This window comes from Electrona antarctica (genome assembly GCF_951216825.1).
Source record: "Electrona antarctica genome assembly, chromosome: 8".
Lineage (NCBI taxonomy): Eukaryota > Metazoa > Chordata > Actinopteri > Myctophiformes > Myctophidae > Electrona > Electrona antarctica.
The window spans coordinates 8,569,962-8,587,070 of record NC_136789.1 but is presented as its reverse complement, the minus strand read 5'-3'; the positions used below and the strand labels follow the sequence as shown (position 1 = coordinate 8,587,070).

Genomic DNA, 17,109 nt, shown 5'->3' with positions numbered 1-17,109 from the left:
GTTTTGTTCTAATGAATGACAACTTAAACCCTAATAGTCTACAGAAATGGTGAATCGTGTCAACTTTTATGATATAAAGGTTATGACATTGTTATAACATTAAAAACATCTAGGGGAGCGGTTTAGCTCATATATGGAAGGTATTGTGCATTTTACGACTAAAGCATGACACTTTCTACAGTGCTAGCGCAATAAAATAAAGATGCAGCTCTTCACACAGCTACAAAAAGGACTGTATGAAGAGGTATAAGGAATTGGTGGAGATGGTCAAAGCCAAGAAAGCTGCACAGGAGCTTGTGGCAGCGAAGAGTAAAAAATGACAATAACCACAAAACAGATAGTTGTCATTATTTTAACATTATTGTATTGGTTACAATACTAAAAATTACAGAAAGACTTGATTGATGAGGTTGTTTGGTTTTTATATCCAATATCGTTACAGTATATTCAAAGGTGCTATAGGGCATAGCATCCATCCAGACCCCATTCATTTTTCACATATAGAGATTTCCAAACAATATTTATATAAATTATTCTAAGCCTATATATCAAGCCATCTAGGATCCTGGTAATTAATGACCATAAATGATGTGAAAAACAAATGAAAAAAACTCAAAACAAAGGCTATTGTATATTATATAATTAAATATTTAAAAATAAATCATGTTTTAATGTCATGATTCAGTAGGGTCCTGGATGGCTTGATTCTATAGGCTTATTCATTTTTTATATAAATATTCGTAGAAATCTTGATGGGGAAAAAACAATGGGGTCTGGAACGATGGAACCCAAAAATGGCTGCCACTGCTACTGTATTCCCTATTTATCTCATGATTTTGGTTTTGGTGGCAGTATATGGCGAGTGTTCAGGGTTCATATGTTTTGGGGGAAGTAACTGTTGGATACTCTTAAACCTCCTACCAGGTGGCAGGAATTTAAGGAGATGTTGGGAGATAATATGGTACCATTTCTGTCATAACACTTGCTACCAGTGACACCGATGGAGAATCCAAGCTAATATAAACTGAAGACTTTATATTTTTGGAAAGTTAGCTATTATAGAAGTCATTGTTCTCACATTAATACAAAATCAAATTAAAACATTGAAATGTTCGAAATGAACAAACCTGCCTACCGACAATGGCACCGGTAGGCAAGTCTCTGAACTGTCCACAGCCCTACGACACAGACTGAGTGGACAAAAATTGTACCATAATGAGCACTAGTGAGTTCACTTAGAACCACAACCTCACACTCAATGGTCTTTTTCCACTATCTTCATCTCTCTTCAGCCTCTGCATCTTCTTTGTCTTCATCTTTGTGTATTAGACCTTATATTAATCATATTGGAAAATTCTGTTTTCTGCTTCAATTAGGTTATTGCTGCTCAAGGCCGTCAGACCTTTGAGGTTTCCCATGTGGCCCATTCAGCTATGGCCATCCTTGTGAATGGGTTGTAGAAGTTCCAACAGGAACTGTATTGAGAGACTAGGGCATGGTACTTTCTCACGGGGTAGGAGAGTAAGGAGACAGTATCACATTCACATCCTAACAGGAAGGAGGACAAGCACAAGCATCTGATAACACTCGATGCCGGCTTTTATCACATGTTCATCAATGTTCCAATGCAGTCAATGAATGACATCAGAGTGTGCATCATGCCGTGCTTTCAGATTCCAAAACGTCCAATCTACCTCATGAGCCACTACTGCCCTGTCACTCCACTGTATTAGACATAAAATAGGCCTAGAGCTTGAGGTTCAGTGTGGTGTGCATACTTAATGGGAGGTGAGAAGGTGGACAAAATGAATCGATAAATGGACATCGATCCAGACAATTTACTTTTTTATACTTAGTCTCTAAAAGCACCTTTCTAAATTCTTAAGTTAAAATATTACTATTGCATGGTTTGGGACGAATTATTATATACCTTATGCAAATTATTAATTTATGTATCAACATAGTATAGATGTAGACTCTAAAACAACCTTGATATGTTGACTAAAAGCAATAATACTGTATACTGTAGCTAATTCCTAATTTGTACCTATATGTTTTACATAATTTATGCCAATTATGCTAATGAAGAAAGGGTGCATGATTCACCATTTCTGTAGACTAGTGGGGTTTAAGTTGTCATTCATTAGAACAAAACTTCCATTTAACAAACATAATACATTATTATAGTGGAAAATAATGGAGCAAAACGTGCAAAAATGCAATTCTTAGGTCAATGACCCCTCAAGGTCACCAGAGGTCAGTCAGAAAGTGTTTCCACGTCTGAAGGTTTCATGCTTTAGTCATAAAATGCACAATTGGTTTGGTTATCCTCCGCACTATGGTTATCAATTGGTTTGGTTATCCTCCGTACTATGGTTATCAATTGGTTTGGTTATCCTCCGCACTATGGTTATCAATTTGCTTATGCAGATACATGTTTTGCCACTGAGTCAGGCAGCTGAGGTCATATCATATGACACTGGTCTCTAATAAAATGTGTATGAATCATCAATCATGTATGAGCCTGTTTGCAGCCTGAGCTGATCAGGAAGGAACCTGCTGGTTCTGAATGGAGGCGGGACCAGGTCATCGCCCGACGTTGAATCTGATTCTGAAACGATGAATCAGTAAATCACTATATCCTCTTTATATGTGCTTTTATTTAAAGACCTAGTCCAGAGTTTAACGATTTTAAATATTATTGTATGATTGCTTGCCTTGATGTTTTGTGTCTCTGCACTTCATGATATAAAGCATGCCCTTCTTTTAATTATGTTATTCACGTTTTAACTTGGCAGTTGGCAAGTGCTTTTTTGTATTTTTTTATAAAGGCTCACAAAGGCAATCGATACACAACAGAGCTGATGCGATTGGTTGAAGGATAAGGTCACATGATTCACAATGTTGCCGGATGTTGTAACCTACAGGATGACTGCACTGCAATCGCATCTCGCTGACGGGACATCTGCATGCATGACAGCATCATACCTAGAGTTATAATGATCATAAACTACATCGCCGTCTTTTAAAAATGCATTTTAATTTGAGATCCTGCGCCCAATAATAATACAGGAACATCATAGTTTGAGAGGTGAATTGCTACGATATAATTAATTGTAACAAAACAGGCTAAACAGCAGTAGGCAGGGGGTATAAAATGATGACAATGCAGTGATCGCCGCCCTTGCAGCAGCAGCACGTTGTGGTCCGATTTTGGACACGCCACCTACAGACCCAAATATCGCGTCCGGCCGGGCCGGGGTGTGTGTTCTCTGTTGTCGGCCATGCTGCTCTGTCTGTCTCCGATGCTCCTCCTGATGCTTCTGGTCCTGATGATGGGGACGACGGTCCTGGATGCTGACCCGGGATCACCTCACCCGGACCCGGACGGATCTCCGCCGTCAAAAATAGGCAAGTGGAAACAAACAAGGGATTAAATTAATTTCGCTCCTATGCAACTATAATGTGGAAAGCCCTACCAACAGCCATTAAGAAATGTGAATCACTTTCCTTCAAAACCGCTCTCAAAGAGCACCTACAGACGGTAGGTACAGAGTACAGACATCCTCTAACCCTACAATTCTGGACGGGAACCCCTTTTGGGGTTCTGTACTGTCTGTACAGTATGTACACTAGTATCCAAAAATTACAAATATTTGAAGTTTTTCAGAAACATTTAGAATGCGCTTTTAGAATCGTCCGGGGGTCCCCGGAGGCCGGAACATCCAGACCCCCAGGAACGCACCCAGGGAGCCAGGCCGGTTCCGGCAAGCCGCCTGCGTCCGAAACGGTTGAGAAATGACAGAGTTACCATGTGGGGGTCGCCAGGGGGTCCCTGTACTGTACTGATACACCTGAAATCATACAGTTAATATGTATGTGTGTGTTAGGCTGTGTGTGTTAGTGACACTTGGTTTTGAAAACCAACCAAATGCAATTTCTGTGCTCAGACACAGGCAGAGGCGTATCTACAATAAGGCGAGGGCAGGCGGCCGCCTGTCCAAATCCATTTCTGGCCTGGCCAAAATCCATACAATGAGAAAAAAGAGGACAAAAACAAGACATGAGAACTATTAAAATGGACAGCTGATTGGCCGTTGCGGTAGAGAGCGACCCTCAATCACCCATTGGAATGTAAATGCATGCCTTTCAGCCTTTGTATCCCACTCGTCTGGCAGGTATATCTCTTTGAAAACCTACGATTGTGCGCGGGGAGACGACAATTAACATATCTTGCCTGGCCAAAACGTAATTCCTGGATACGCCACTGGACACAGGTAGCCATGCCAGCCAGCCAGCCAGGCACACACAAAGCTACTTAAGGAAGTGGTTGCACCACTTAAAAATAAAAGCCTGGGTACCGAGGCTACTTCTTAGACTTCTTAGTAGTCTCTCAAGACAGACTGCGAGTGTGCTGTTTTTCCTTTGTTTTGCCAATGGGTTCCCAGATTGCTTCTTAGGAACTGCTGCCTCTTATTCACTCTGAACATGGATAAGGGTATGCTTCAGGTGGGGATAGATTATAGAATACCTTTATTGAAAGGATAAACCCCTTGAGATGCATCATCTCATTTTAGAGGGGGTCCTCAAAGATTAGATTCTCTCTATCGTAAATGGTGCATTTATATAGCACCTTTATCCAAGGCGCTTTACATAGATTGTGCATTACATTCACCCATTCACGCACACATTCTTACACCGATGATGGCGGAAACCATGCAAGGCACCAACCAGCACATCAGGAGAAATTAGGGGTTCAGTGTCTTGCGCAAGGACACTTCGACATGAGCCACTGCCGCCCATTCTATTTGGACATTATAGTCATTCTCAAAATTATAGTAATTCAAGTAACCCGAGTTTGATATGAAAATCTAGGCCATGGACCCCCATAACTGATTGTACAAATTCTAAAATATAAAAAAAAATTATACTGTAGTAAAGACCTTTTTAAGGTCAGTTTAGTTACAATCTACCTGTAATTTAGCTGGGGACCCCCCGTAAGCCCTTTAAGGACCCCTGGGGGTCCCCAGACCCCACTCCGACCCCTACTCTGACCCCACTCCTAATATAACTCCTAATAATCTCATATATCCAAAACTGTTACTTTTCAGGATTCAAATGCAAAAGTAGCGGATCTACAAGCTCAAACTCAAAACGTGTCGCGTTTCGAGCTCTTGGATCTGCTATTTTGATACTTTTGTGTGACGCCATAGTATGAACAAGTAGGACGTTAATGTACGAAGAAAACGCTAAAAGTTAAAATATGAAGATAAGAGGTTTCTGCCCGACAGTGACAATATATATTATTTTCTCTCTCTCTCTCTCTCTCCTCTCTCTCTCTCTCTCGTGTGTCTCTGTGGTGCAGCGGTGGTTGGGGCGGGGATAGGCGGCAGTGCTACAGCACATTTCCTGCGCCAGCACTTTGGCCCTGAAGTCCAAGTGGACGTGTACGAGAAGGGCCAGGTCGGTGGTCGACTGGCCACGGTGACGGTCAATCACCTCCAATATGAGTCCGGAGGCTCCATCATCCACTCCCTCAACCTCCACATGCAGGACTTTGTCAAACAGCTTGGTTTGTTCATACATTACACACACACACACACACACACACACACACACACACACACACACACACACACACACACACACACACACACACACACACACACACACACACACACACACACACAAAACACTCATTTGAGTACAGGGTCTGTTAGTAGTTGTTGGAAGATACTAGCGCTACACAATGTTTTTTTTATCGACATTGCAATATTAGTAGTAGTGTTGTAGTCGAGTCCACCTAAAGAGAGTCCAAGTCAAGACCAATAAAAGTTATTTTCAGTCATTTGGATTTCATAGAAGCCAGCATGTTTTCTAACCCAAAGATTTGAACACCTAACTTTACAAGTTGTGTTAATTGTTTATGAAACATTGCTAGGGGCGGGAGGGGCGGGATCCTGTCACCCTGTTTCACGGATCACACATTATGACCTGGTGGCTTTCAGTCGTGAGAATTAATTTAGCTTTAATCCATGTGATCAGGTCTGAAGTACCGGCGCAGCGTGGCGGGTAGGACGGCGGTGTTCAACGGCGAGGAGGTGATCCTGGAGGAGACGGACTGGTACCTGCTGGACCTGTTCCGTCTGTGGTGGCGCTACGGCATCAGCTTCATCCGCCTGCAGATGTGGGTGGAGGAGATCATGGAGAAGTTCATGAGGTGTGCTATAGGGCTAGTAGTTACTGTGTGTGCGTGTGTGTGTCTGTGTCCGCGTCCGTCTCTGCCTCTCCATATTGCCCTCTTTCTCTACCTCTTTGTTCTTCTGCAGTCGATTTTATATATTGTGTGTGTGTGTGTGTGTGTGTGTGTGTGTGTGTGTGTGTGTGTGTGTGTGTGTGTGTGTGTGTGTGTGTGTGTGTGTGTGTGTGTGTGTGTGTGTGTGTGTGTGTGTGTGTGTGTGTGTGTGTGTGTGTGTGTGTGTGTGTGTGTGTGTGTGTGTGTGTGTGTGTGTGTGTGTGTGTGTGTGTGTGTGTGTGTGTGTGTGTGTGTGTGTGTGTGTGTGTGTGTGTGTGTGTGTGTGTGTGTGTGTAGGATTTATAAGTACCAGGCTCATGGCCACGCTTTCAGCTCGGTGGAGGAGCTGCTGGCTTCGCTGGGTGGGAGTGGCTTCATCAACATGACCCGGCGACCGCTCTCTGATTCGCTGCTGGAGCTGGGCGTGTCACAGCGCTTCATAGACGAGGTGATCGCGCCTATCATGAGGGTCAACTACGGTCAGAATGTCAGCATCCCTGCGTTTGTAGGTCAGTGGAGAGTCACTATTATTCCACAGTCAGTTGCTGATGATCATCCACTAGCCGGCTTCCTTTGACAATGAATGGTAGACTGCAACGCCTGTGGAATAAACAAGTTTCAAGCTTGCAAGCGTCGTGGTGTGAGCTTGTGGATCGGCAGTGGTATATAGCCTACTTCGATTGATGATCTAGTGTAAAACTCATTATATACAGTTATAACTGCATCTCAACTCATAACAAAAAATAAAGTGGCAAGACTGAGCTTGGTGCTGCTGGTGGATACCGGGTGGTGGACACTGGACAGCGAGAGAACCGGGAAGAGACCGGCTGCCTGCGGGTTGACCAGTAGTAGGCTACCAGCCAGGAGCCTGAGAGGAGTGTCTGCAGTGCTTGCGTCTGCAGTGCTTGCGGTCCTCACTCGCTGTCTGCGCTGTGCTCGGACTCAAACCCTAATCTAAAAAGGCTGAACAGAAACGCTGTTCTTTACTCATGAATTGATAGTTTATTTGATGTTGTACAACAGTGATTTTGAAGCAAACACTGATTTGGACACCTGGCCTTTCAGGTCAGGTTTTTTGTGTCCTGAAAGGATTCCCTTCCATGGATGGTTCTGGTGAGCCGACCCGGAACTCTGATTTCCCCCCCCCCCCCCCCCCCCACTACTGTGGTAATCTGGTTCTCCGAATAGGAGAGAGAGACTGATTTCACTTTAGAACTGAATAGGAACTGAACTGGGACTTTTCAAGTCACCAACTTAAAGGGGCCCATTTGTTATTTTTTCATGAATGTTCAAAGCTGTTTATTTTCTGTGTAAAGTTTAATAATAATTTTTAAGTTAACCTTTAATCCCTGTTTCTGACTCTCATTTCATTGGTTTTCACTCACTCATTGAGCTCCTCATCCGAATCTGCTACATTTTCTGGTTTATATGCAGTCAATTAATTTATCTTTATATCCACCTTTATCATTAGTTATCCTTGCGCAACTTGCTACAAAAACACTGAATGATTTTGCTGTTAACAATGGAAGAACTGATTGTGTCCGGTTAGCTCGGTAGGTAGAGCTCCTGCCTTTGGAGCTCTACCTGCCTCCTGCCTCATGGGTTCAAATCCGGGCACTGCCAACTTAGTGTATGAGTATTCAAGAACCCTGCCCCCCACTATAAAAAAATGACCCTGTCACAATTATTCCATGGTCTTCTTTTTCTCAAGTTCAGTCTTCCATGTTTCTATGGCTTATTGTGCATATTATTCAAGCCTTCCTGCTTGGTCCTGCCTTATCTCTGCTTGCAGTGATTTTTTTCTAGTTATTATTATTATTATTATTAACCAGGTACATTTACTTGAGTATGTCCATTTTCAAATACTTCTACTCCACTACATCACACAGACAAGTGAGCAATGTTACTTTCTATATTTCGATTATTACAAAAACAAAAACGCCAATGTTCGCCTATTTTCGCTGAATCTTTGCCTGTTATGACATGCCCTCAAGAGGGATGCTAGGGTTCATGTTAAATATGGATAAATGTAATAGAATAAACAGCCTTCAATGTATTTAAAACTAGTCCTGTCTGTCTCTCTGTGCATATATTCCGTTGTGCACATGTCCATTCCAGGTGCTGTCTCTGGCCGGTGCCCAGACCAACCATTATATTCCGTTGTGCACATGTCCATTCCAGGTGCTGTGTCTCTGGCCGGTGCCCAGGCCAACCTGTGGGCAGTGGAAGGAGGCAACAAGCTGGTCTGCTCTGGTCTGCTGAAGCAAGCTAATGTCAACCTGCTGCAGGCCCGCGTCCACACCATCTCCCCCGTCCGCTCCGGTAGGCCAGCGTTTCTCAAACTGCCCCCCCCCCCCCCCCAATTTGTATTTGGCTGCGGGTCCCCATTTTTGAGGTTTTTGATTTTTTTTTGCATAAATCAGTACTAGTGAACACCCTTTACGTCTGTGTGTTTCGGAAATATTGAACCAATGAAAAGTATTAAAAAGCGCTTCGGACAAAACCTCAACTCCATTGGACCCTCAAACTGTCTGCTTAAGCAACTAACTCCACCACATCTCCCTCTCGCATGCACATAATTGGCAATATATATTATAAAGTCGCAAACAACAACTTTGATGAGGCCTTGCTTTGTATTGCTTTGTTTTCAAAAATATAAGGTGTTCTTAATTTTCTGAAAATTTTATATTTTTCATTTTCTGAAAAATGAACATTTTGGTATTAGGTGGTTTCTTCCCGACAGCAGAGATATCTAGTGTGCCAGGGACCCCAAGAAGAGAAGATCTGTGTTGCATTTAAAATGCTAAATTATTGAAAAATGCCCAAATATTGTCTTCAGAGCCCACTTTGTGAACCACTGATGATATTTCCTCCTACAGGGGATGCAGTCCAGTACCAGCTGGGCTTCACCACGTCTCCGGCGGGGGTGGAAGGGACGGAGACGTATGACATCGTGGTGTTGGCCACGCCCCTCCAGGCCAGCGTGGGCTCCGGGGTTCACTTCCAAGGCTTCTCGCTGCCGCTCGATCCACTGCCGGGCGACTACCAGCGCACGGTGGCCACAGTGGTGCACGGCTACCTCAACACCTCATTCTTCGGCTTCCCGGACCCCCGCCTCTTCCCTTTCGCCAGCGTTCTGACCACCGACGCTGACCGCGTGTTCTTCAACAGCGCAGCCAGCGTGTGTCCCGTCAACGTCTCGGCGGGCTTCCGGCGCAAGCAGCCGCAGGAGGCCGGTGTCTACAAGGTGTTCTCGCCGCGGCCCCTGGACAAGAGCCAACTCAAGACCCTGTTCAGGTCAGTAGAGCTTTCAGTCAAGCCTTTCAGTCAAGCCCTGGACAAGAGCCATGACCATTTGGTTGCCCTACTCGGCATATATTTGTGCTGCCCCCCCCCCCCCTCCCGATGAGAGTGCTGTTTCCTTATGCAAATTGGCTACTTATTATGGGCTTGGCACTTTTTAAATGTTTTTTGTGGCTTTTCGCATTTTTTTATAGAGGGACAGACAGTAGGCTGACAGGAAATGGGGGAGAGAGATGGGAGGGTGACATGCAGTAAAGGCCGTCGGGATTGGGAGTCAAACCCGCGGCACACTGTCAGACTTGGACTACCGGCCAAGGTGCTTGGACCGCTGAGCCACGGCCCAGGCCGAGGCTTGGCACTTTTTGGCACATTTAGTTGCCCCCCTCGGTGTGTTGCCCTACCCGCGGCGTAGCGAGTATACGTAGCGCCGGTGCTGACGAGAGCCAACTCAAGACCCTGTTCAGGTCAGTGGCTCTCTCAGTCAACCCGTGGTCAAGAGCCAAGTCAAGACACTGTCCAGTGGTGGAAAGTAACTAAGTGCATTTACTTAAGTACTGTACTTAAGTTCAATTTGTTGTTATTTCTACTTTACTTAGTATTTCCAATTTCCAGTACTCCACTACGCCTAGAGGCAAATATTGTACTTTTACTCCACTACATTTATTTGAAAACTTTAGTTACTTTGTAGAGTTGTATTATTATTGCAAAACATACACTAACCACTTCTTCAGCCCTTTTGGCCATTTGAAAATAGCCGATCGATGGGACGCATTGTGAGCTTGTAGATCTGCTATTTTCCAAAAAGGGCTGCCAAGTCTCACCCTTTGAGAGTGAGTCACGCAATTTCACCTTTTACCACGCACCATGCCACACTAGCCATTTCACACGCATATTTTCCACTCTGAGTCTCAATAGTACTACATTATAACATTTTGACAGGGACACGGTGAGCCCGCCCTATTCTGCCTCTGATTTACCGCACCACGTATACAAACCAATCAGGAATAACTTAGGGTGGGCTATAGCGTTTCGACCTATGGTCTCGACGCATCACAGAGACCGCTTCCAGATAGTAGATTCACGAAGATGCCAAATGCCGCGAGCGGCAGGCGTCTCTTCCTGGTTTTTAAACAGCTGGTGGATGGAAATGAAGACCTCCCATTGAGGTCCTCTCTCACATTAAACAAGTTAAAAATACATTACAATACAAAGCATATGACAGTGACATATACAAGGGGTTCTTAACCTGGGGGTCGCGACCCCTCTGGGTGTCCCGAAACTATTTTGGGGGTCCCCAAATTAATTAAAAAAAGAAAGTGATTTTCTTTTTCCAGCCAACTGAATTGCTGGAAAATGGAAATTGTATTGGTGGTGGGGAGGGGGGTGGTGCGGGGGTCGCGAGACATGGCCATACCATTTTCGGGGGTCCCCAGCCAAAAATGTTGAGAACCCCTGACATATACAGTACATTCATAGTACATAAGTGCTCCCTTATCTAACCTTTTAACATGAACCTTTTCCTCTGCTGTTTAAATTACCTCAGATTGGTGGTCAGTTTAACACTGGTTTCGAGGTCGCTCCACTAGTAAATGAGCCTTTGCCCACTTTACTTTTAAAAGCAGGAGGCACCACATCTGCTATACTGGCTCTGGTGGACTGGTTGTGTACCCCGACATTGAACCTGTATGCAGGTAACATGATGACAATACTCTGAACTGGTGTCCTTCCTTCCTCCAGGTCCTACTACTCTGTGCAGGTGACCGAGTGGCAGGCCTATCCCAGCTACGGCAGTGGGCAGGTGGGCCTGCCGCCTGTGGAGCTCCACCCCAACCTCTACTACCTCAACGGGATCGAGTGGGCCGGCAGCGCCATGGAGATGAGCTCGGTAGCCGCCAAGAACATTGCTCTGCTGGCCTACCACCGCTGGACCAGACAGACGGACATGGTGGACCAGAAAGACCTGATGCACAAGATCAAGACCGAACTATGACCGCGTAGGCGCGTACGTGTCTGAGCCTAGACTGTCTTGGGACCCTTTTAACCTATACCGGTACTCAGTGTGGGGTCCTGCGACCCACCATGGGGCCTTCATGGGGGCTCCATAGTTAGGAGCCAAATGGACCATTGAGGCTCCATAGTTAGGAGCCAAATGGACCATTGAGGGCCTGTATCTTTGAGCAAAATTATTGATAGTTAGGAACCAAATGGACCATTACAGGGGTTACACGCCGGCATTCCGAAGCCCGCTATTTCGACGCATCGCCATTCCGACTTGCCCGCATTCCGACTTGCCCCTTCTCCGCTCCCTCCATTGGCTCCTGGTCGCGGCCCGCACAGAAAAACTCTGATGCTGGCCTTCAAAGCAACCAAAGGTATGGCACCCCCATATCTTGCAAGTCTGATCGCTCAGATCAGCCAAGGCAGGGAGGCTAGAAGTACATTGACTAAAAACACCGGGACAACGCTCCACACGTCCCAAACTCTTCTCCCTTCTGGCTCCAAAACTATGGAATGCACTTCCCATTGCAATCAGAACTGCAGACTCACTCTCAATCTTCCGCCGTAGAGAAAATAAAAACAAAATATTTAAAAAAATGTATATATCTTCTGCCGTAGTCTGAAAGCCCACCTCCTCTGTAGCCGTAGCACTTGCCCTAGCCTCGACAACCTTACAGGCATATGCAAAGGCTCAATTTATGTAAATTGTAAATTATTAACTATAGAGTGCTATGTAGACATAGCACTCTATAGTGTGTGCATAGTTTCATTACATAGATATTCCAATGTTAGGTTCTTAGCTTACATATGATTCTTAACCCATTTAGGCCTGACCTCAAAATTAAAAAAAAATCTTCTAAATCCTCCAGTTTTCTGAAATAAATATTTTCACGTTTTTTTAAAAATACCAGACCTACAAGCTCGTAGCGCGCCACTCGGTGGCGCGGTATGAGCTTGTAGATCTGTTATTTTTCAATAGCTAAATTATAACAATGTTTAAAACAGCAAAAGGGGTTTCCGCCGAAAATGGGTTAAAGCCTATGTGATGCCCAATGTGACCCACCTGTTCACCGAAAAATCTAAATAAAAACAAAGTTAAAAAAAAAAAAAAAAAAGCCTATTTTTATGTATTGGATGTATTACCATGTTTTGTTCTTCCTTATTGTAAATCGCTCTGGATTAAAGGGGAATTTCTCCCTAAACCTTTTTTTTACAAAAGTAAGTTGATAATTATGTATATTGACCAAAACAATATATTAAAAATAAATAAAGATATAGGGGAGCTGAAGCAGCAGAAGGAGCTGGAGCTGCTGCTGGAGGGGTCTAACGCTAGAACTCCTATTCAATCGGTTTACATCTGTTCTAGATGATGTGACAGCAACACTCCATGCGTTGTTGACACTGCACTCTTCCTGGTCTATGTGAGCTGACGTTAGACCCCTCCAGCAGCAGCTCCAGCTCCTTCTGCTAATTTGTTTTTGGTCAATATACATCATTATCAACTTACTTTTGTAAAAAAAGGTTTAGGGAGAAAGTCCCCTTTAAGAGTGTCTGCTAAATGCCTAAATTGTTACTAACCATGTCCCTAACCGCTTTCGGAGGCCACGTAGTCGGAATGGTGGTGGGTCGGAATGCCACTCTGTCCTCCATTAGGTTGAATGTAACTGAGCGCGTTCAATTGGATCGGGTCCATTTGGTTCCATTTGTACGCTCTCTGAGATCAAATTATTTAATTTTAATCCTAATCTTACTCTGCTGTGTCAACAACTGAAATAATGCTTTCTCTTCCTAATGCCAAGGAACCAAGACAATTGTAATTATGGCAATGCCTTGCGGACTAGCATGATAGCATACCAAACATTTCTTCCAGGATGTCCCCAGAATGTGTTTAAAACTCTGTTGTTGACATGTTGACTTTTGTCATGTACATCTGCAGCACAGAATAAAATAATAGCCTTTGACATCATTACTCTGACCTCCAAACCCTAAGAGCACTGTTCTCTTTGAGGTTGACAGAAATGTTCAGGCAGGATAAACGGTTATATCAAATCTAATTAATTTATATAGCACATTTCATAAGACAGACGTAGACTCTGTATGCTTAAAAATAAAAATATATAATAGGCAAAGATCAAACATGGTAAAACATACAGTAATATAGGAAAATATGGAGGTATATAAGAACATGCCATGCAAATGTTGCAACAATATAAAAAATCACACTTGTGTGAAGTGAGTCTTTCATCGCAATGATGACGTCTGAGGATGTCAACAACATGACGTCACAGACATTCTGTGCTCAAATGGACAGACAGACACACAAAGCTGCATTGGAGCAGCTTCACTGCTCAAAAACATAACATAAGAATGTATTACAATAAAACAGTACAAAAAAGGAATAAGATAACCACACACTTTAAACCTAACTAAAATATAAAAAGATGTATGTTTTTAGTCTGCTTTCAAATAAGCTCTTGTTTCCTGTATTAAAGTAGTGGAGAATTCCAGAGAGCCCATAATGACTAAAGGCACCATAATATGATTTAGAATGTATTCTATCCTAGGTATAGGAACTTTTATCTGATGATAAGGGATCTTGTTTGGTCTGTATTCAGGATACTCTGGCTGCAGGATTCATAATCAAGTATGATAGAAATAAAAGCATGAGCCAGCTTTTCTGAATCTGACCATTGACGGGAAGCATCTAAATTTAGATTCCTAGATGATATAAAGCAGTCTTGAATATATTAGTTATGTCCTTCTGAAGGTTAAGATCAGCATAAATGAATCACACCCAAAGTTTCTGGTCGGTTTTACTGTCAAGGGAGATGACAATGATTGAATCTATATTGCCCCAAAGCCTTCGGACCCCCTGAAATAATCTCTGTTATTGTTATCATTTAAAAATGTTTGTCATCAAATCTTCATCAGCAATGCATTGGATGAGGTCTGGACTATGGTATTTGGAGACAGAAAAGGATATGTACTGTACATTACAACTATGTGTTATTGTAGCCATATGATATGTTGCTGTAAATAATATTCACCCCATTCACAATTACATATGTTGTTCTAATCAGCACCCTCCCTACAACTACAGGTATATGCAAAGACAGGAATATTTCAGAGTTTCTTTCCTGTCCCGTTTCTCTGTTAACAGACACACAGTCAAATCGGACAGGGAAAGCTCAGCCCCTGAGCCACTGCCGTTTTGAGAGTCTATCTTTGTTGACAGCTCAAGGACCGAAGTATGCCATCCATATACTGTAGTGTAAGTGATGATGTGATGCGGGAGTGTCGACATAAATCACACTATGGTACCATTAACATATTGAACGGGCTGTTTTGAGAAGAACGCCTAGAAGTGTTGTGGCCTACACTAATACTGAGTTGCCCAAAAAATATTTGATTTAGGCCTGGACGCCACACCCAAATTATTTTGTGGGGTCCCCAGATTGTATCTTTGAATGGCTGAATGGCTGGAAGATGGAAATTAAGAGTTTACATAGTACAAATAGTACTACAAGCATAAACTTTCCTTAATTTTATGTGGTTTCAGTATTTATTTATGATGTATTTTTTCTATTAAGCTTATTGTAGCGGTCAATTTGTATTGGGGTTGGGGAGGGGGAGCGGGAGTCGCGAGAGATGGCCAAAGCATTTCCGGGGGTCCCCGGCCAAAAACGTTGAGAACCCCTGTTCTAGAGCACACACAATCGGGTAAGGATGGCTGACTTTGCTGTGGCTATGTTGGTGGTGTTTTGCCTTGAAATCCGCTAAAAAACGAGCTTATCCAACCAACTCTGCACCAGGCACCCTTGTCAACGCACCCTGCGTGAACTGCAGACGAACTTCTACTTATTAAAATGCATGTATTTGCATAGCCACCCTCTGTGCTCTGTCAGAAGGGTGAATGTTTGCATCTTGAGTCAGAGACTACCTCTGAGTCTTGTGATGTTTTGTTCACTGCTGGTGAGCCGTCTATAACGCACTAACAGCCAATGGAATGGATCTGCAGGGCATTCCCCTGTTCCCCATGCAAGGCCCTGCAGTATCAGCCAACGGGACACTTTAGGCCAGCACAGTAGCACACATCACACCAGTATAACTGGCCACCAAATGGTGGCAGTATTGCAATTTGCACTGTAATAAGAGATAAATAAAGCTTTGCTATTACACGTTACTATCTACTCCTGCCCTGCGAATGGACGGCCGCACCTGGGTGTGGCGGGCGGCAGGGTCCTCATGTCCATCATGGTAGTATAATGTGATATCAGTCATGCTTCACCCTGTCTTGCAATATAATGTGCACAATATCCAAAACATGGGGTCAATTTCCTTCATTTCAGGAGTCTGAAAAGGAGAGTGTTGGATTATCCAGTCATCAAATTATATGTGGGGTCCAGTGATTTAAAATGTATGGGGGTCTGTGGTCTAATGCCTATCAAACAAAAAAGGTTGAGAATCAGGGGTCATGCCTGTCACATTGTCATGTTCCCTCAGCCCTATGTTCCCTCATGTTTATGCATATTATAAAGGCAACTTTAGTGATATTTGGAGTCGTGATCAACTCTCTCTGCCATATTCATTTGGGGGGGTCCCCAGATTAAGATTTTATTTTCCCTTTTTTTTTGCGGTGCCTCCGCTCCATTACGTAGCTATATGTGTGTGCCTTTGTATGTCTGTGTCTGTGTCTGTCCATCCGAGCACGGAAAGCTGCAACACGAACAGTAACTCTGTAATTTCTCGACCGTTTCGGACGTGGGGTGGCTCGCCGGAACCGGGCCGGCCCCCTGGCCGCGTTCCTGGGGTCTGGATGTTGCTGGGACCCCCACACGGTAACTCTGTCATTTCTCTATCTTTCGGTGGGGATTGATATATATATATATATATATATATATATATATATATATATATATATATATATATATAACCATGACAACCATGACATAACCTCTCTTTACACCTGTGTGAAGTGAGGGGCGCTAATATATTAAAGTCTAACTCATGTTGATTAGGTGATCTGATGTAAAACAAACTGTGCCAACACAAACATTAAATGCCATTAACAATAAAGAGACAATATGACGTAATGAGGGACAATGACGTAAATGTTCCCTTCATTGTTAGTGGCGTTTTTAAAACAATCATTTAACTAAAAACAAACATTAAACCTGTATATAGGAGGGGCTAGCACCACTCAAAAATGGTGTACAGTTTTTCTAAACCTGAGGCCACATGGGGCCCCTGTTGTGGCTACTGTGATGGTAGATGGTAGACCCCTGAATAACAATAACACTGTTATCACCAAGTTTGGTGTGGATTGGAGCAACTGTATGCCTGTGGCACCGATGGGGTCCCTGGCAGGGCCCCTGATGTGTCCCTGGGTCCCTGATTATATAAATGCGTTTCTCTTTAAACTCTTTTTTATCTCTTTTTAACTGTAACCTGAAACTATTTAAATATTACACTTTACACTATTAGACTTATTACACTATTACACATATTACACA

General features: G+C 43.5%; 1 protein-coding gene across 1 annotated transcript; it reads left to right on the top strand.

Moving 5' to 3' along the window:
- Positions 1–2,888: 2,888 nt before the first annotated feature.
- pcyox1l (prenylcysteine oxidase 1 like) lies at positions 2,889–12,767 on the top strand. Its single transcript, XM_079508781.1, has 7 exons — positions 2,889–3,411; positions 5,366–5,572; positions 6,046–6,220; positions 6,593–6,804; positions 8,477–8,617; positions 9,175–9,592; positions 11,336–12,767. The coding sequence occupies exons 1-7, from the start codon at positions 3,285–3,287 to the stop codon at positions 11,586–11,588; spliced, it is 1,533 nt and encodes a 510-aa protein (XP_079364907.1). The 5' UTR covers positions 2,889–3,284; the 3' UTR covers positions 11,589–12,767.
- The last annotated feature ends 4,342 nt before the right edge of the window (positions 12,768–17,109 follow it).

Excerpts from the sequence above, each read along its gene's own strand:
- pcyox1l (XM_079508781.1), top strand. The coding sequence starts at position 3,285 with ATGCTGCTCTGTCTGTCTCCGATGCTCCTCCTGATGCTTCTGGTCCTG. Across the intron at positions 3,412-5,365 it reads ATCTCCGCCGTCAAAAATAG|CGGTGGTTGGGGCGGGGATA; the intron begins GCAAGTGGAAAC and ends TCTGTGGTGCAG. Across the intron at positions 6,805-8,476 it reads CAGCATCCCTGCGTTTGTAG|GTGCTGTGTCTCTGGCCGGT; the intron begins GTCAGTGGAGAG and ends TGTCCATTCCAG.